We start from the raw sequence: 21,271 nt of genomic DNA, 5'->3' as shown, positions 1-21,271 counted from the left end.
TAGTTATGGTGATGGTAATTTTTCAGCATGGCTACCCCACAAAAAACATGTTTTCATGCTATTAAAGCACTGTGGTAGTAAACATTTATTTTCTTCTGCCAGGCACTGGGGAAGAAGGCATCTAAATTCAGCAGACATTCGCAACTGCACTAGTGACTCTTGAAGCCGATTACGTTGAATAAAACTTTGCTAATAATGTTGGGTAGAATATTTCTGAATATCTCACTGATTTTGCTTCCCTTATTTTCCCCATTGTGCTGTTGATTTAATGTAATTTAGTCAAATCAGACGCTCCAAATGAGCATATTGCTTCCTGAACAGGTTGAGGCATGGAAGTCCAAATCACTGCTCACAGATTTCTATCTCTGTTTGCAAATAGCCAAGCCACCCACACTGGGGTAACACAGAGAACAAGAGAGTGTATTCAGTTCTATTCCTGAGGATTTTTTTAATCAACCTGGATTTTTGGTCTTTAACATCATAGGACTTATTAATGTGACATGGTTAAGTCACTTCTTTTTAAAAAATCATTAGCTGTTTACATTTTGACAAGTTGCGGAATGTGAAAACTTAATGCGAAAAGTTGATTAGGCATATGCAGAGTGTGCTGTTTTGTCTTTCAAATTGCCATGGGAAGGGAGCAAGATAAACACTTAGGAAAGACTTTCTTATTTATTTTTAAGAATGATTGCAGCTTTCAATTCAAGTGGAACAGGAGTTCTCCATCTTTCTTATACTAAGACTTTCCATATAGCCAGCCCAGTTTGTCTCCTTGGCTACAGCCTGGTATTCTTCTGTCCAAAACTCCCATTGTCTATATTCTTTGAATCAGAGCTGAATGGCCTTGTAAAATTACATGATTGCTCATTCAAAAATTGTGGGTGTAATGCTTTACAGGAAGTCAAACCGGATAATCAAGACAGTCTTCTTGGTCTACAAGACTCTGTGTAAACTTTTCAAATGAGCCAGTTTTTCTCCCTGGACTTTTTAGGAGATGGTGTCAGTGCAGAGGTTAATAAGAATGTTCATATTCGTTGAAAATGGAAACCCACAAATAAGTGAGAATATATTCTTCATAGGCACAGCAAAGATGGAATATATAACAGGACTTAGGAGATTTCTTCCTAGACTTCTAACAGTAGGAAAACATCTAAGACTTTCTGTAATAGGGTAAAAAATGTGGGAATACTAACCAGTTTGGGGCCATGGAAAGAATAAACTATTTTGGAATGATGAAAAGATGGACCTTTCTTCCACCCTTCTGATGTCTACTGACACATAATACTTAACTGAGGAAAACGCAATGTACAGAACACATACATGAGAAAGAGAGCATATGGATGGTTAAGTGCATGTCATAGCTCATCTAGTTCATCTTTCTTCAGTGCGATTAAAAAAAATTTAAAAAAAAAAAAAAGGAACGTGCCCAGCACTGCCCTTCTTGGCAGATGTGTGAGCTGCTTTTAAAGGATGTCTGGAATAACAACTGTTCAAGTCAAGAATGAACAGGTATTGTTAAGTGTGAAGTAGAAACCAATGCAAATAATTCAAAGAGCGAGGATATCAGTTTGGAACTGGCTGAGTGTTAACAAAGATGCCCAGGGCAAGGCTTGTCCCCAGCTCTTTCTGTATTCTCTTAAAGATGTGGCTTTCCATTTCATCCAGTGCTAATGGGCATCCTTTAAATCTTGCTGGTGGAGAGGAGTCATAGTGTCTCCCTGAACTGCTTTTGGAACCTCAAGTGGTGCTGATGTTGAGCTGAAGGAGCAAAAACAGCAAAAAACTTGGTAGTGTGAATGTGGATGCTTCTGGCTGTAGTGTGCTCTTGGCCACTACAAAAAAAACTGGTGGGTGTTTTTTTGCCAGTCTGTTCACTGCTGCGAGCAACCAGCAGCATGTTAGAGATTCCTGTGTGCAAAACTGTGGTAAATCAGTTCTTTTACCAGCACCTCTTTCAGCTGAGAAGTGATATCTGGCTTTGGAATATGCATTTTTGCCAAATCTATGTAGCTTCCTTTAAGCCCTAAAGAAAGAGCCACCCCTAGCTTACACACTCATCTGCTATGCAGATCCTGATGGGAATTATAAGACCCAGTGTCATTAACCCTCTAACATATAGGACTACAACTTTTTATCTCTTTCAGTGTCTTGTATGTTACTGGCAGGCAGTTTAATGGCCTCTTAATTTGTGTGTGTGGATGAACTAATTAGCAATACTAAAATATGAAATCACCTTATATTTTCTTACAGTCAAGTCCTCTGAGGGTTCTGAATGTGTCTTCATGCATAAGGCAAAATAATCAAAGAACCAGAGCTTGTTAAATTTGCCTTCATTAACACTGAATTCATTTGCCTAAGTACTCTTACCCCTGCTGAGCTCACTTAAGAATACAATTTCCCTCTGATATTTTTTCCTCTTTCCCAGAATACATTTTCCAGCTAATAAGGAATCAGTATTTTTTATTTTTTTATAAGAATTTTTCTCTTTCTCTATATTTCTTTCTGCCATAGTATCCAATGTCACACATGTATGAAAGATGATCTTTATGTCAAAGTAACTCCAGCTAAGACAGCCAGTTTGTAACAACCTGCCAGACCTGTGCTGATCAGGCTTAACTTTCAACATCCACAACTCAATCCCTTGGACAGGAAAGAAATTATGTGTGTCATCTTATTTTCCTTCATTTTATGAGAAAGTGCTACCAAGTGCATTGACCTTCTTGGTGCTTTGTTGAAGTCAAGTAATTAACCTATTGAATCTTTTTATTGCCTTTGTGGCAATAAAACTCTTGGTTAGTTGGCATGTCCCATTGATTGACTTAGGTGCTACTTGTAAGTCAAAAGCCTCACTCTCTTTCCTGTCCCCTTCTGATTTTTCATCCTTCTCTAAATCTGATGTTTCACTTCAAAGCTTCTGGCACTAAGTCATTAATTCATATTTTAATCCATTTCTTGCCATTCGTGCATACTGAAATCCAATGTCTTAATCAGCTGCACCCTCTTGGCTCACAGCTGTTTCCTCAACTTTTGATATCTGGCATATAAACCCTGTTAAGACACTTTCTGCTGAGTAAAATACCCAAGGCTACATCTGATATTTGACAGGATAATCCCAGTGGTATTTTCCATAGACTGCTTAATTCTCTTGAGCACTGTATGGTTCATGTTTCCTTTTAATATTGGAGAAATTGTTTAATTGATTTTTCATTCAGCCTTCCATCACTGACCTCTTTGTCAGACTTCATTCCTGACACTATTCCCAAATTGCATTTTCTCTCTTTCTTTGTGTTTTTTCCTTTAGAATGGGACAAACGCACTCAGGGGTGCAGGGAGATGTACACCCGCTCCCTGGGTTCAGTCTGGCTCACTACGCACTGAGGACTATGTTCATGTACTTTCATGCTGATAGAGGTGTGTTCTGTATCTGTTGATGCAGGCACTGAAAAAGAAATCTTGAGTATCTGGTGCTTCAGCACACAACTTACTCTGTATTTTTTATGTGCACTTTTAGTAAAGGAAACTTCTGGGAAGATACAGTCTTGGCAGGAGCTATGCCTATGAAGGCTTCACTGAAGAGGCTGGATCAGCGCAGCTCCCAGCTGATTTATTTCGCTTGTCTGGCCCTCTGCAAATTAAGCTGATTAGCTCTGATCTTGTCCTTTTTGCCCACCTTGGGAGATATGGGAGATAGTTTCTTGCAGTACTACAGGCTCCTTCTCTAGACTCTTGCTGTCAGCTAACAGTGTTGGAAGAAGCAGCCTCTGCCATGAGCAGATCCATGGCTGTTAGGTTTTATCATGATCTTATTGTCATAATCCTCATCATACTTACTCTTCTGCCTGATGGTTAGCGTTTAACTTCAAGCGTAAAGCTTCCGAGGATTGTTACTCAAACTGTTTGACAGTGTACGAAACAGGCATGTTTTAATGTTAGGTGCTGAACACTGTGTTTCAGGAATGTATTCCTCCGAGGTTTGATATCAGAGCCTTGGACTGATTGTATTTTGATCCTCTTATATATGTTGCATTAGACAATGATCTTGAAATCCCACGATACAAAGGCTTCAAATGCCTGTAAGCAGATGCAAATAAAGACAGCCTGGAAAGATTTGTTGGAGATTCAAACATGGTGCTGTTCAAATACTCCAATAGAATGTCACAATGACTTAAGAGATAGGCATTAAAAAGCTTTGATACTTCCAGTAAATCTTGTTATATAGGATTTCATAGGTGAAGTTTTTTATAAATGGCATTAAATAAAAACCAGAAAGTCAATGATTTGCAAAGCAAAGCCATGAATTAGAATAAAATTATTCCACTTAAGTTTAATTTCATATCCATAAACACGTACGTACTCACTTTTCCCTCTTAATGTATCTTAAATTTTATTGACATACAAAAAAACCAAAAAGAAATTACTAGTAGGTATTAGAATTTACTTCCAAGACTTGGAGCTACCAATTGACCAGAATTAGCTTAATATGAAAAACTAAATACCCACCTAGCATCTGAGAGTCTGAGTTCAAATCTGTCTCAAGTTCTTAGGATCTCAACAGGAATATAAAGAAATACCTGTTCAAAGCGGGAAAGAATTGCTTTCTGCATTTAACTTTTTTAATCTCAATTTTGTGTTGCACATAGAGTATATAGCCATATATATATGACAGTTATTTTTGTTTAAAACCAATTTGTACATATACTTTTTTTAAAACACAGCAGAATTCAAGCTTAGCAAGAAAATGTTAATGTTTATGCATTATTTATTCCCAGTATTGCTAAGGAGTCTGCCCACACAGAATCCCAACAGATGCTAAACAGATAGAAAGGCTGCCAAAAACTGAAAGCATTGCATGGTCTCCATCTCACATTCAGTGTCATTTAGATTCAGATGTTAATCTTTTGGCTAATTTATTGAAATCTACCAAACTGAGAAAAGGAGATCACATTTTAGTGATGTTTCAGACTCCCCAAATATTTTTTTAATGTATGTTAACTAATTTCCATTAACTTCTAGTTTGTAATGTTACTTAAATTTGGTTAAGTAAGACTAACCAGATTTAAAAGAAATCCCAAAAAGATAAGTCTCTGCCTTTGGTTGTCTATAGATAGACAGAATACCAGCTTATGTGCCAGAGGTCTGTAGAGGCTTCAGAACTCAGAGGAATTAAGGATGATTAAGATGATAAAATGTGTGTGTCCACATAAAATAAATATGAAAGAAAGATGCATGTTCTGCACTTTCACTTGACAGTAGTGGGAATGTGCTGGTTTAAATTCACTGAGTATACTGATAATTTAAACTCTTTATCAAAGACTTAAAAACTGTTTACTGTGCAAAACTGTCACATGAGTAATGATATCTGGGAATATTAGAACTTTGTCCCCTAAATAATATATCATTTTTCTGCTTAGTGAACTGTAGAAAACATTGATGATCTAATAAGAGGGCTTAATAAAAATATTATTTTATAAATCATCCTAAACTCGGATGGAGAAGTCTTAATGAAAAATCAATCTTTTATACATGTTTAAGGAAATCGTTATAAAGAGAGGGTTAAAACTCAGCATAGATTTTTTTTTTTTTTTTTACACTTTCACTACAGGTTCCCCCTTTGTATCTAGCACTGTTAAAAAAATATTTAAAAATATACCTCGGACCCTCAGAAGCAAGTTATTACCCTAATTAAAACAAAACTTTACTGAGGATAAATTGCATATTTCATAGAATCACAGGAGGGCTGAGGTGTCCCATCAGGTCCCTTGGAAGTGTTTTTGTCTAGTTTGTTTAAATGTACCCTTAATTAATCATTCACTACTTAGTGTGTCTTCATTTCTCCATGCTTTCCCACAGGCCTCGGGGGCTTGCGATTCCTGAAGTCTTACCAGTAAAGACCAAGGCAAGGAAGCCATTGAGTACTTTGACCTTCTCCATGTCCTTTGTCACCAGGTCCCCTGCCCCATCCAGCAGCCGGTCCGTGTTTTCCCCAGTCTGTCTTTTGCTGCTGATGTACCTGTAGAAGTCCTTCCTGTTGCCTTTCACTTTCCTTGCCAGATTTAACTCCAGATGGGCTTTATCTTTCCTAACCCTTTCTAATACTAATTGTTTCTGACAATTTAAAAAAGATGTTGAAGGCTTTCCTCTTGAGTTAGTGTCTTATGATTATTGAAGACTGAAATGCAGTTAGCTGTAGGTCAAATAAGAGAATTACTGTTTCTGAGGGTCAGCTTCCTCCTGTTTATGAAGGCAATTTTTAGCAGCTTCAGTTTCTTTCTATGAGAAAAGCAATAGCGCTTTGTGAATCCTTGGAGTTCCTATGCCAGGTATAGGAGAACGTATGTAGTACATTGGGTAAAACTGAGAAGGAGCAATATTTTTTCAGATGTTTCTAGCAAAACAAAAAAGACAAAATGTAAAGCCAAGTCCCCCCTTCCTAAATCTCTTTATTGTAGTTGCTAGGTGACATCACCTTTAACAAGTATAGTTAGATATGTAAAATGCTAATGGCACATTACCCTTAAGGTGTTTTGCAGAATGTGCCCTGGAAGTGGTAATTTAAGAGGTAATAGAGGCACTTGACAACTCTTAATGAAAGCAGTAGCTTGAAAATCACACATTTCCAGGCCTTTAGGTGCAGTGTCATAAGGCTCTCAAAAACCAAGAGAGGTTCACTAGAGCGCTATTCTTACATTCATGTTCTCCTTGTAGAAACATTAGCCAAGAGGCAAGTGTTGAAAGAAACAACAGCAAGTTCAAGCAGTGGTGAATGTAGTAGTAGTAGGACTTGTTAGAAGCAACAGGGAACTTGGGCTCCGTGGCCTGTTTTGCAAGAATGTGTAAATATTAAAGAATGATTAAAACATTGTAATGGAATAAGAAGCCAGAAGGGTGGTCTCCTGGATTTGGTTTCCTAGCAAATGCAAAACCTGAATTTTATTTGAGGTTTGAAAACCTTTTGATGAACCCTGAGCTTTGAGCACAGCTGGGATGATTTATGGCTTTGTGATTTCAATCTGTAGCAGGCAGAACTTTGCTGGGTTGTGCTGCAGTTTTGAATTTTTGAGGTTTCAGATGTGAGTCATTAGCTTTTTCAGCCCTTCACTTAAATCTCTTAGCAGACACAATTTTTCTCCCAGCTGTTCATTCAGACATTTCAGATAAATAAAAATTAAGCAAAACAAAGCAACCCCACAGCCTGCTGAACAGGGTTCAAATAAATAAAAGTCCATTCTAGCTTCAGTTCAGTTTTACTTGCCTACTTCATCTAATGTTGTTTTCAAGTCACATGTAGTATTTTTGAGAGACAACAAAGTTGACAAGATCTGAATTTCTCATACTTAAGCTAAATAGGGGTAACCATGCTGTGCCTTGAAGAGATCATAACAGCTTGTTTTTATCAGGGCTTTGCTGGTTTTAAATAGTATGCCTGTGCAAAGTTAACATAATCTGTATTTTGCATACTGCTCCTAATTTAAGTCATGCCAAAGCACAGAAAGCATGTGAAGCACTGCTTGCATCTCAACTGGAAGGTTTATCAGTTATAACTGGAGTTAGCATGACACAGCAGCTGCTTCTGCAATAGTTTGGTAGCACAAAGACCAAAACACATTAATGCTATCAGTCAGTCTTACCTCCCTCCCAATTAATTTGAAGTTATTTATGACAATTCATAGAGAAGCTCAATGAAACATCTTGTAAGTGGATTGCTGATGTGGCAACAGATGGCCAAGTGTTACTTTGGGGTGGCAACTTGAGGACAGATGAAATGAGTTAGCCAGTGAAGGTGCATCCTCTCTGACTGTCAACATACTAGTAAATGAAGAGTGCCTAGGACCATGCTCTGTTCTTGAGGCAAGCTGTCATGGGGAAGCTTGTGTCCATGCTAATAAACTCTCCCAGTCTGCATGCAGGGTGGAGGTGTGGAATTGCCACCTGGAAATGGACCATGGAGGGTTTTCATTTGAAAGGATGTCTGGGGATTGCTTGGAAGAGTGCTAGCTGGGCCAGCGCAAAACCTTACCAGGGACCGTTCTAACAATTTAACAACATACACAATACCGGTGCTTGGGAACATTCCCTGGAAGCATTTCGTATACAAGTATTGATATAGCCTCAATGTCTTTCAGGATGTTGGCAATGTCTTTTTTTTTTTCATTAACTCAATTAAAAAAATTACTACAGGAAATTCAACATATATTTGCTATATAAGCATGAAATATTGCATATACTCCTGTTTCACTGTCAACTTGTGTGTGTGTTGAGCACTAATGTCTATTGATGGCCAAATCTTTCCTGACAGTTTGTCAGGAACCTACTCTGCAATATGAATCTGATGGCCCAATGCAGATGGGACATAAGATCTGTTTTGGCCCGATGCCAAGAGAGCTGGCAGGAAAAAAATGTATTCTATGGCCTTAATGCCCATGAAAGCTAACAATACAATATAATTTCTCTCTCATTCATTCCAGGGCACAGTTCTAAAAAGTGTCACTTTCAGGTATTAGTATTGAAACTATCTCAGGGCCTAAAAAGTCACTGTGTTTTCTGTTTTTTTTTGTTTTTCAGCTGTGGGACCTACTGCAGAAGTTGCAGTTCATCATGACATACATTGCTCCCTGGCAGATTGCCTGGGGATCATCATTCCATGTTTTTGCTCAGCTCTTTGCAATACCTCATATCCTTTATAAATTTGTTTTCTTGATTCTTAAATTCCTCTTCATGTATGTAATTTATTTACAGTGTTTGAACAAGGTGCGAAATTCCGAGGTAACTTATTTTAAAATGTGAAAATGCTTGGAGCATCTCCTGAGACATACAGTTTTCTCTTTCTTGGCTGCATGGGATCTGAAACTGGGAAACCGAACTCTTACTCAAAGTGCTCTGTGTATGTCTGCTCACTTCCCACTGAGCCACATTCTGCAGATCACTTACTTCTACAATCGTCAGCACTGGCTTTTGATGCATTCAGAAAGAAATGTTGTGACTGACATATTGCTCCAGCTTGGGTGGACTTTTATGTATGCAGAAGCTAGTTTTGTAAGGTGCTGGGCATATGGCTGACTGAGCTCTAAAATATTAGTTACTTTCTCAGTTGCTTCTAGTTGGTATCTCAGATGCAAATTCATTTCAGTGAGCCAATTTCTGTTGCAACTGTCCTAATTTTTTTTTTTCCCATTTCGGAAGCAGCTGGATTTTAATGTACATTTTTCATTGTGGTGCAGAGAAGCATTCTCCTTTTTAATATTTGCACTCCATTTTGTAAATAACGATATATGTTCATCAACACCAAAGCAGTCCTTTGGAAACAGTCTGTTTCAGTGCCTGTTCCAGGGCTGTGAACATTGGTTTTGTGAATACGGAGAGTAAAACACAGAGTTCAGTGACCCCCAAATGTCTGTAGGGTTAAAAAATTGGACTTTTGGAACAAAAATTTCTCAGCTTAAAGTCTAATTCAGTTAGAAACTTGATTTAATACAGGAAAAAGATGCAAAAATTAAATAAAACACTTTAACTGAACAAATTTAACTTTATTGACATCTAAAGCATTTTCCAGAGACTAACTTTTCATTTCTTCCTTCCCTCACAACCAAAGTTGTGGAAGAAAAGTTGACAAAAGTGGTTTTAGTTCAGACCTACTGAAGAATTTACTTTGTACTGTTTATTAGATATAGCACATATTTCCCCCCTTGAGTGATTTCTTCCCTCTGCTCTTTGCTGTGATATATTGAATCATATGCAACATTGATTAAGTATGCTTATGTTTCTACATAGGAAGTATAAATGAGAGCCTTGGGCAAGGGGAATTGCAGACAGAATAACTCGCTGAGGGAAAGCTTTAGATTGTCTATTTACAAAAGGAGAGCATTATAAAAATAGCGATCTGTCTGAGCACTTTGAGTGATTTGTAGCAAATTATTACAGAATTCCACAACAAAAAATTATTTTCATCTCTGTTGTAGGCATGAATTGCAGGAGAAGTGTATATAAGGTTATTTAGTAAAACATTTAAGAACCGAGATGATATTTCAATGAGTTTCCCTTTGGTCACAAATATTTTGTGCAGTAATAACTTTATTCTTGGTAAAAGTACCAATTAAGCTTTGCAAAATGGAAAGCAGTTAACTAAGCAGGATTTAATTTATTTACACAGTTATTACTGAAGTGATCTAGACTAGTTTTCTATTATTTATATTTCTAATGTCCTTTGTAAATGCAAATCTGTCTTTTAAGGCACTGTTGCAATTAGGATACTAGTTAAATGCCCAAGTTACTACTCCCACAACAACAATAACTTCGCCTTTTTGCATGTTATTTTTATTTGTTGTTACCATAACCCTGCAAACAGTACTGATGAATGCATGTTGCAGTTTGCAGAGGCACTAAGCCTGCCATTTCTTTGCAGAGTTTAATTATTTGTGGTTCTTAATTGCCTAAGTCACTTCTGCAAATGGGGCATAAATTTTTAAATTTCGAAGTGCCTCTGTGAGCTTTTGCCATAGAGCTCAGTGGTATGAAAAGTTCTGCATGCTTTAATGCATTTGATTCCGGTGTGCAGAGTACTAAGGGCAACACGTGTGGAGCTTTGCCTGGTAGAGGTTGTGGAGCCTCCACAATTAGAGATCTTCAGGAATTTAGACGAACATCTGTTAGGAGTCATCTAGGTTTAGCTGATCCTTCCTTGTTGCTGCTAAATGCACTAGGTGACCCCTCAAAGTCCCTCCTAATCCCGGAAGACAAGGAACGGGAATGGGCTTCTGGCTTGCGGAGAGATTTGCAACTTCACTTCCCAGTGCTTAAATGAGTAAGAAAAGGTTATGTGTTTATAACTGTCAGTGCACTGAGAAAGTCAGTGTAGTTTGTAGTCAGGGAGGAATTTACATAATAAATCAACAGTGAGATTTAGAAAGAAAGGATTTATAGTGCAGATGATCCTGTTTGAGAGTTTCTGCTTTGGCTGTTTCAGGGTTTACAGCTCTAACGTCAGAAAAGGAAACCCTGTAATGCTCAGTTCTCCAGTCTTCTAAGTGATCGTGTGCTTGGAAGTGACAAAACTTTTTTTGGCCCATAGAAATTGCAATTTCTTGAAATTGCAAGAAATTGCAATAAGTGTGGGTTTTGGGAAACAGAGGGTTTGCACTAGCATTACTGTGAAGTTTTGTGTTAAAAGAAGTGGATGGAAGACTTTGAAAATGTCTTTCAGTTACTTGTTTTGAAACTGACTGGAATTTAAACAGATTTTTGAATTACAAGAATGAATCCTCAAAATAGAATGCTTTATTTCATGTTGAAGGGTTTTTAGTTATTTCTTCTTCTCAAAATTTTATTTTGGCCATATTAAGTAGAAAATCCATTATTCACAAAGAAACAAGTTCCGTTTCTACCCTGTATAGCATAACAAAGATGGTACACAGGAAAACTGGCTTGGGACATAGAATAAAAAAGCATGCCTGTAAGTTTTTGGCACTTCTTTTTTATTTTCTACTTAAGCATAATTAAAGCATTGGTATAAAAAAAAAAACCCTAATAAAAGGAAATTGGGTGACATCAAATAAAAAAACCCTGATGACAGATAATTGCCCACTGTACACATCAACTGTGTATGTAAGGGAGTTGGGTGCTGTTACGTGCTCTCATAACACACATATATGAAAAACTTTATTAAAATCACTCTTCACAAGTCAAACGGGAAATGTCTTCCAACGTACATACAGTAGAGCATTATGTCGCTTAGCAAAAATAAAACTGTTGCTACTGATTATGTCTTAGACAAACAGTTCACAGTGGTGTCCTAAATGTCTTAACTCATGATGGTGGCAATTTTTAAATCAATCATGACATTAGAACTCTCTTTAGAAAACTTGATTTACTGTCCTTATCTGTCCTCCTTGTTCTCTTTTTGTCTCTTCAGCTCCCATGCCTCCTTCCTTTATCTGACACTTGTAAATACTTGTTCATCTTTCACAGCTAATGCTGGTTATGACTACAGTGTAATGTGACAGTTTAACTTTTTTGATGCACTTGCTCCCTGCTCTGTCCTCTTTGTTGCTTTTTGAACTTTAGACTCTTGAGGGCAGCTCATTTTGCAAGCTCACTAATGCACAAAGACACCATTCCAGACCACTCTCTTTTAATAAGTTTGAGGGATTTGAGAGATATGTTTTGGCAAATATTTGTTTTTAGATTTTGCAGATTGCTTTGAAAGCGTGGCTAGCTAGCCTTTTTATGGAAATACTGTACCACGAATGATGCTACATGTGTTAAAATGGTTTTTTGTGAAGTCTCAAAGTCTGTGGGACACACATACAGGATATTTATTATAAGAGGCTAAGCTAAAAGACTGTGGTTATTGGGTGATTTGACCTGAATTTTAGTTTGAGGTGCACTTGAGCATTGTACGTTGATAGTCGTTCCTTAGTCCGTGACTTCTTTATTTAGCACCTTCCTCCCAAGAGTGGTGTATGGAAGGACAACTATTCTCTTATGCCAACTTGGAAACTTTTTTCCTGAGATTTCATGGACGTGGTATGAATTAATGCAGAATTAAAACCTAACATTGAATTTGCTTGGCCTTTTTAATCACGTTCCTTTCAACTCACGTGTTTTTCAGTATCCTTGTCCATTTCCTAACTTGCTTTCCAGCAATCTGGAATATGAATTTACATTTAAAGCTCTGGATTCAGGCATTTGTTATGATGTTTGTGTGATATTTACTATTCCCCTGTCCTCACCTTCTCATTTCATATATGTTTCAAAAAGAATGAAATGCTGAACATTTTTTACCTTTCAGTCAGCATGGAATATTAAATTGTCAGTAAAAATTAACATGAAAGCATGATTTTAAGCCAGCAAGTTGGATTAACAGAGGCATAGTTATTTCTCCACATATTAGTTCATTCCAAAATAAGCAGAAACTTGCAGAATGAAATACTGGACACTTTGGGAGCAAGACTCCAGTGCAGAGAATGGAGAATTTCCAAGAAAATTAGGTTTTTTTGAGATTTTTGTGTTTTAAACTCTGTGTGTCAGACTCTGGAAAGGCACTTACTGTGTTATAGAAGGTACACTAAGGTACCTGGAAAAGGGCACTTACTGCTCAGGATCTGTCCTCGGGCAGAGATTAGACAGGGTCACCCTGCTAATAACATACTCTGTTCAGACATGTCGCCTCCATTACAACTGTGTAGCATTGAAGAGCCACCGATTACATACTGGCAATTGGCAATTTGGCACTGCTTGCCTTCCTTTCCTTTCCTTGCCACCTCTTTGGTAAAATAAATAACAAAAAAAAGTGAAAATACATAGTTCAAAGAGCTGACTCAACAATGGTTTAAAAATATTAAGAAATAATTTGTGTTACCTTAACTTGCAATTTTCAGACTCTGCTATGCTTTTTTTCCAAACTCTGACCACTTCAATCTTTTCTACACCACTGAGTCCATTTCTTGGTAGCGTCATCTTTATCGCATCATACGCAAGACCGATCAAGTTCTGGGAGAAAAACTACAAGTAAGACTATTCAAAAATTTTCTACACTTTTTATTTGCAAAGGTTTTGCTCTCATTAGTTTCATTTCTGGAGGAATTTTTCTTTATGAAGATAATCCTTAAATTGTTGTAGGGCATGAGAGGTTAATCTTTGAATCTTGATTCTGGTGTTTTACTATTTCATGGTTATTTGGTTATTTCTGAAAATGTATTTAAACAATTACCGGTATGTTACAGATGAGGTGTCACGTTGCATTTGTTGTACAGACATACAGTAACGAAGCTGTGAAAAAAAAATCAGTAAAACTCCCAGTTGTCAGCCTTTTTTGTCTTGCTAGCTAGTGTTAGCAACTAAATCTGTGAAGCCTTTGGCACTAGAAGTCAGACTGCATTAATATATTTTATACTAGCCTGATTAAATGTTACCATTTGGGATGTGGCAGGTAGCTCTCATAGTGAAGTGATGATGAGTGTGCATTGTCATTACTTGCTACATCTGATCTTGGAGTTTGACTGAAGAATTGGTTGGTTGTGTCAGATTTTAGCTGCCATTCATTCAGTTTGACAAGGACATAAACATAGAATATTGAAAAGATTGAATAAAGAGCTTCTGCTCCTTCTACCCAGTAGGATTTGAAAGCTCTTGGTAACTGGGATCTAATGGGCTCCCAGTAAGAGTACTGGAGACAGGGAAACGCTTCCCTTTCCAGATGGAGGTAGTTTTTGCAAGGGATGAATGAGCGGTCTGCAACTTTAGGGGCTGGATTCAGTGACTAAGGGGGGTCCTTCGAGTCCTGTGCTCTGGGCAGTGCGTGAGCTCTTCACCACCTACTAACATGTAACCAGGCTTGGAGTAACTTATTGCAGCTGCAGAACAGCAGTTTGAGGCACAAAGTGAAAATTGTATTGGCCAAATCAGGACTTGGCCGGACCAGTGAGAAGTGCTCTACACTTACCACACTTGTTGTATCAGTGCCACTGATGTATCTGAGCACCTCGAATTCAAAACTAGAAATTACAGTGATTGATCTTTCCATCTTTTAGAAGAAAGGGTCTGATTAGTTTGAAGAGTTTTATTTTTGTTTCCATTTGACTTGTGTCAGTGAGTGAATATGGACTCATCTATAAAGAAATTACTCAAACAAAGCCAAGTCATGTAAAGAGGCTTTGTATTTGCTTCTGAGATTTGTGGAAACCTTTTGGGGAGGTAGCTGAGTTTTGGACACTGGGGCCAGATCTTAACAAAATTCTCTCTCACATATTTTTCTGGGTCAACGGGTTCATTATTTCATAGGAGTGAAGTTGAGGGGAGTCATGGAAAGGCAGGAGGCTACCACTAATCCCACAGAGCGCGTTACATTTTTGGACAGAAACTTTGAACCATATTAGGTAGGAAGTGGAGAATTTAGCATCTGTAGCATTTTACTTCAACCAGAGCATTTTGAAGGCATGTGGCTTCTTTTCTAAATACGGGTTAGAGAATCAGACTCAGCTGTAGACCCATCACTTCCATATAGCTAGGTTAGTGTAGTATCTGTAGGTTATTGTAGATGGAAGCAGAGGGACCATTTTCATTTGCTTTTGGTTTGTCAAAGGCTTTTGGGATGAGATGAACGGAAGATATTCAAAGGAAATGTCAAAAGATGGTGCTTGATTGGTGATACTTAAATAAGAGGGTCGTGTTTTCACCAGTACTGACCATCTGTGACTCCCACTAAGGGAAGTGAAGAAGCTGGTGCTAATCATTTTTTAAAACAAAACTAATTATTTTACCCATAAACTGTAAAACCCTGAGTGCAAAAAATTAACCCATTCAATATTTTAAACCACCACTACTTGTCCTTTCAAAATAAGCAGTAACTACAACTTTGTTTTCATCATGAATACTTAAGTTAGGCTCTTTGTGAAAAGTCGTGTTTTGTTGTTTGTTAGAAATTCTAGTGTATCTTTTAAGATCTTCTCTCTTAAAACATTAAAACCACAACCTTGCCCCTCAAAAACCTTTTAGAAGTAGCAAACAGCCTTGTAGAAGATTTAGATAGTCATCAAAGTGAAATAAATGTTTGCCTGAACCTGTGGCATCCCACAATATGCACATGTAATGACTCCTAAATTTGTATTCATTTTGTCTCTAGCACTTCTGATTCTCCTTTGCCTCGCTTCAATTTTGGTATTTCATTGCTCACGTGAAGAACTGAGCAGAGCGAGTGAGTGTTGGACTGAAAAACTCCTGAGTCGTTAAAGGGACCCAGTGAAAAGACAGAAAAAGACTGGGAAGGGAGTAATTTTGTACTAAGAATAAGAAATTTTTCGCCAAAATACTTAAATTATTGAACGAAGTGAGACAGGGCTTGCCTTACTGCTTTAAATCTTGACCTTTCAACATCTAAAAATTGAAAGTGATGGTATGATTGCTTTCTTTCAGAGGTGTGGAGTTAAATAGGATCGGGAGCTTGAGCTGCAGTGGAAAGTTGTTCTGGCTCCTGCACTGACTTGTCTTTGGGCTGCAGTGCCCTATGGCCAGATGTGCACTGAGTTTTCAGGTGCTGGAAGACAAAACAGAACAAACAGACGGGGAAGTTGGTGTATAGATTTCTTTTTTGGAGTGCACTGACAGTTACTTTTGCTAAATTCAGCTCAGGGTGTTCATGGAAAGTCACAGGTTCACTAAAGCGCAGTCTGAGGTACGCTCATATGAAGTAGAAACTCTGGCAGATTTTTTGGCTATTTCCATACTCATTCCCTCTTGAGAGGAACTTTTGCCCAGGGGAAAGCTACCTTCAATGTGCTTTATATAGCTTTTTTGTTTTGGCTGCTTTGCATACTCATTTTCAAACACTTCCTTGCTGTATTGATGACTACATTAAATTCTCACTTTTATATTAGCTACACAAAAACTCATTGATGTTTATATGAAGTTTCAGAGGTAGTCAATTCCATGGTTATATTTTTTTATACTTTAACCTCTTAATTGGACTAACCAAAAACAATTTTGACAAGCAGTCTAGATATCAAAATATCATGTCTAGATATCAAAATATCATGGTTTTGTTTTTCTTCCAAGTCACAAATTAAGTTGCTTTCTTAGAGTGTAATTTCTGTTCATCAGTATATGCACACTTCACTGCTGTCAAGCAAACTTCATTTTTTCTTTGTTTCATTTAAGGAAAACTTATATTTGCATCTCATTTGGGCCAACAGTGTGAAATTAGATGAGGGAAAAAAAATCCGGTTCATTTTCTGTAAAGTGAATCCAAAGTAGAAGCTTTGGACATCAGCAAGTAGGCAGTACTGCGTTTCTTAATAGAGCCGGGCTGTTAGGCCAGGAGCCCGAGTGGTGAGCAACTGCTCCATCTGTTCCTTAAAGTGCTGGTTTGGTTGTCTCTATCTGGTTTTCTGAGTGCACACGTACACATCTTGCATTTCCAGTATTTCTTTTAGTCCCACTTTTTCTGCTGGCTAAAGAGGAGTTTGATTCCTCAGGTTTCTGACTGGGCATCTGCCACTCTAGATGATGTGAGCTGGAGCTGAAAGTCTTAGGGAATTAAGATGACGGCTTGTTTGTTTTTTTTCAAGGAGATGGAGGAACTCAAGTGGGTAAAAAAAAAAAAAAAAAAGTCATTTTGACAGTAAGCAAACTGTGAAATTCCTAGCAAGCTCTTCAAAATTCTGGAATCATACTGTGCCTGTTTGTGCTCTCATGGTGTGTGCGCAGAGCATGGGTGTTCTTCCCTGCAATCAGCAGATGCTGTTTGTTTATAGTCTGCACTTTGGTATTCACTGCATTCAGAGCCTAGTATACCAATACATCACTGAGGATCTTTCAGGGGGGAAAGGGAAGGGAAGGGTGACTTTAAGAAGAAGAAAAAATAAGGCAATAAGGAAGGTGAGTAAGAAAGAACAACTTCTCATGCAACCACTTTTTTACAGCTTTTGCTGCCATTGTTGTTGAAAAGAGAGGGGTGTAAAATCAGAAAGCTGGCCTGCTGCTCATGAGCAGGTTGCCTTGTGGGAGTCCAACTATGAGAAATTTTCTTTTTTTCTTTTGTTAAAAAAAAAAAAAGTTTGATGCAACACTGGCTTTGTCCTGCCATTAGCCTGGGTCCTGCTTCCCAGTTTGGAAAGTCCTCTTTTAGTCTTTATTTTCACAGCTGTTTGAATGATTAGGCTGTGGATGTGAGAGAGCAAAGGAAATAGCAGTAAATCTTGTTTAATGTATAGGCACTTTAAAGCATAAAGTGTTTGTTCAAAAGCTGTTGTTCCATTCCTCTGCTTTTTTTCTTAAATACTTTGTCACGCTGCAGCCTGACTCTGTCCCCCTCCTTCCTTCCTCTTATCTTGCTTTGTATCTTGGATAAGGCAATGGACAGAACAGAGTAGGAAGTTTACTTTCATTCCCCAGTGGGTCTAACTGCTGGATCACATCCAGCAGCCTGTTCTCTGCTGCAGCTGTGACTTGTCCCCACAAACAGCAAACTGCCACTAGGAATCTGGAGATTTCGCTGCCTACAAGCCGCTCATCTCTCTCATGCTCCTTGTTTCTATTCTTTCTTGGTCATCTGGTTCAGTGCCTATTTTTGGGTAAGGCACAGCTTGCATTTGCTTTGAAGGGTCTCGCGTGAATTACTATGTGGTGTAACTGAATTTGTTAGGTGTCTCTAAAGAGGCTGTGATTAAATTGCCAGTTATCTTAGAATGGCATTACAGGACACCTCTCTGTGTTGGAGAGTATGTGAGCAAGCCTTTCTTTTCTCCATCTTTTTAAAAAGTGTATTACTGTGTTATTGTTCCAGTCATTGTGGTCTGGAAAATAGCCACCTGTAAGGTTAATACAGCTGGGAACAGAGGGTGAGGAAAACCTGCCCTGCCTCAGATCTAGTGCACCTGGCATTTTTTTTCCTACTGGCTTGCTTAACCTGCCCATCGTGGACAGCCTGCAGGTGGAATGGGAAGAGTTTTCCCAGTGTAGATGTAATTTGGGTTGACCCTACATTATGCACGTGTGTGGGAAAAGGAGTTGTGAAATGTACCCGTCTGCTCCCTCCCTTTTTCCCATAAAATAACAGGCCTTCCACTTCAAAATGCTTATTTTTAACACACCTTCGTGCATCTGGTTTCCCTGTGAGCCTGCTCATCTGTTACAGCTGCTAAAACCCCTGCTGTGAACACAGAACGTCATTCAACCATAACTGTCCATGGGCCTTGTTTGGGAGCTGCATGTTCAGACCCTTCAAGTTCTCCTTTTTAGGGCTGGATTTCTTTTTTAGTCTTTTCTTGCTATGATGTTTGATTCTTCACATGTTCTTAGACCTCCATAGTGGTGATGTTTACAGAGGAACAACTGCAGCAGCTGTTTATAGTTCAGTAATGCCTTGGACATTGATTTATAATGAATACTTTAAAGAAAGGTACATTAACCTCTGAAGTCAACAATTACAGCATAACCTAAGCATAGGAGAAGCTTTTTTCCCCGAATCAACACAAGTTAGTGTTTGCCTTATTTCCTCAAATATCACTTCAGAAATGTTCTGACTACTGTCACTGCCTGTTGCTCCTTACTTAGGGTTCAAAGTTTTCTGAATACTTCCAGCCACCTGGCATGAAAGCCACATTGCAGCCATAAGTTTCACTGTTCATTGCAATCGTTTTAGTTTCTTCTGAACTCTTTCTCTGCTAATTTTTGTGTTTCTCTCTGGCTGCTTCTATTTCTATACTGTTTTTTATTAAATGAGCAGAAAGAAGCACTATATTCTAGTTGCACAACTTTACTCTAGAGTGTACTGAGGTTCTAGTTCCTTTGTTATCAGCTGTTACTCAGTTTTATGAATGCCAGCCCCTTCGATGACCATGGCTCTTTTAAGAGAAGTCTTCACTGAGTTGGCCTCAGGGCTCCTCCAGGCTTTTATTCAGTGTAAGTTAATTTAGAACTCAGCAAAATAATATAAATAAGTATTAGCATGTAGATAAAACCAAAGTGGGTGCTTATTAGTGCCTGGGACTTACAAGTCAAAACAAGTAGGACCAATGAATGAATGTTTTTTTAGTCTGAATTTTTGGTGTGTTGTCTTCAAATCAGAAGGGCTGCCTGGTCCTGTTCACAAAGCATGTGGAATTTGGCGAGAGTCTATCTGGAGACTTCAAAGATCCTTGAGCATCCAGCCTAGACTGGTACTGAGGGATGCTTGGGCCTGGCTTGGGTGCCCTTGGGTACAAGGCACCCATTCCTGCTGACTGTAGTGGCACTCCATGGCTGGCAGTGATACAAAAGCTGAAACTTTAGCAAGTTGCTGCTATTTTTCCTTCATTGCTCTTCTAACTGGCAGATTTCCCAATAAAGATTATTTTTTGGGGAAAAAAAACCCCTCTCCTTTGTTGAAACAAAGAGTATAAACTGGTCTTTGGGAAGTTGCACCCTGTTCTCCAGGTGCATGTGTGGCCATGGTTCTGGCATTGAGGGAGAGAATAGAGAAAACCTAAATATTTGAAGAACAAGGAACATCTTTGTACTTCAGCCTTAGTTCTTCATGAGCCCTCTGAAATTACATATTATTCATTAGACTTACTCATCTGACTGTCTTCTCAAGACTGTTCCCTGTCTCCTCCCTGATCTAGTGCCTATCTGCTATACATCTTCACATTGCACACCACCAGTACTGCCCATGGACTTGTACCTGCAACACTTGCTTGGTTTGGGAGTCTTTCATCCCTTTCAGCAGGTGTGTAGGGCTTTGAGGAGTGACAAAGCCACAGCATTCAGGTGTGGGAGGTGTTGCTTCAGGTAAAGCCCCAGGCTAAAAGAAGTCCCCCCTCAGCATCTTGAACTGTGATCTCCCCTGGAGTAAGTGACCCTGTGTGCACGTGTGCCCCTTTGGCCACTTGCTGTAGCATGGAGGTATGCACATCTCCTGTCCAACCCAGCCCTCACCTCATTGCTTGACTCTGTGCGTGGAGTCACACTGAACTGGGAAAATGTGAGGGCTGTCTGGGAAAGGATGGGTGAGGAAAAGCAGGCACCTTTAATCAAATAGATCTGGTATTAAAATAAGTGTTTTCTGAGTTGCCCAGAGTTTCACACTCAAGGGAGGCTGTATGAAATTCAAAGTTGTATTTTAACTGTTTGGCAGTATTTCTTTAACTGGTAACATCTCCCCTTCTCAAATTTTGCCTGTGGCAGTCGATAAAACAAATTGAGGCTAATTGAATAGGAGCCATATGTGTGATAATTAATTGGGAGTGCATTCTGATTCAGTGCTCTGTAGTTCCCTGCCGAGTTAAAGATGCATTCACAACTCCAATTCACTGAATCATTCTAAGAGGACAGAATAAAGACAGAAGGGAGGCATCAGAGAGGGAATGCATGCTGAGGCCAGGCAGGAACACAAGCAGAGATCAAAACCACAAGCAGGATAAATGAAAAGGGAAAGGGATGGGCAAAAAAGGAAAAGGCGTGCAGTGAAAAATCTGAGAGGATAATGCAACAGACATTGATAAGCAGGGACTCAGACCTATAGAGGAAAAGAAATCATGAGCATGTTAGAAGAGGACTTTTAAAGATATTTGGAAAGGAAGGCAGCAACAGGACATAAGAGAAAGATGAGAATGGACTCATAAATCAGAAATAGGAAGCATGTAATATTTTAAGGGCTTGTGTGGATATAAACTAAAAGTGTGGATATACACTATATACACTAGTGTGGATATATACTTGTGTGGATATACACTAAAATTTTATAAGCTGTTCGTCTAATGCTTAGCTTCCAAATTATGTAAATATGATGCGATCAAGTAAA

At 38.5% G+C, this 21,271-nt stretch overlaps 1 protein-coding gene across 5 annotated transcripts in view; it reads left to right on the top strand.

Annotated features, from left to right (window-relative positions):
- Positions 1-21,271, top strand: part of PCNX2 (pecanex 2) — a 162,838-nt gene that overhangs the window by 89,453 nt on the left and 52,114 nt on the right. For all 5 annotated transcript variants that reach the window (XR_012041579.1, XR_012041578.1, XR_012041577.1 and 2 more), the window contains 2 exons: positions 8,563-8,672; positions 13,375-13,503. Coding sequence is in view for 1 of the 5 variants with exons in the window: in XM_072856348.1 (XP_072712449.1) it covers positions 8,563-8,672; positions 13,375-13,503 (239 nt within the window). In the remaining 4 variants the exon portion in view is untranslated. The remainder of the gene's footprint in view (positions 1-8,562; positions 8,673-13,374; positions 13,504-21,271) is intronic.

Source organism: Ciconia boyciana, chromosome 3 (genome assembly GCF_034638445.1).
Source record: "Ciconia boyciana chromosome 3, ASM3463844v1, whole genome shotgun sequence".
NCBI lineage: Eukaryota > Metazoa > Chordata > Aves > Ciconiiformes > Ciconiidae > Ciconia > Ciconia boyciana.
The sequence above is the reverse complement of the archived record's forward strand: the minus strand, read 5'-3'. Positions and strand labels throughout refer to the sequence as shown.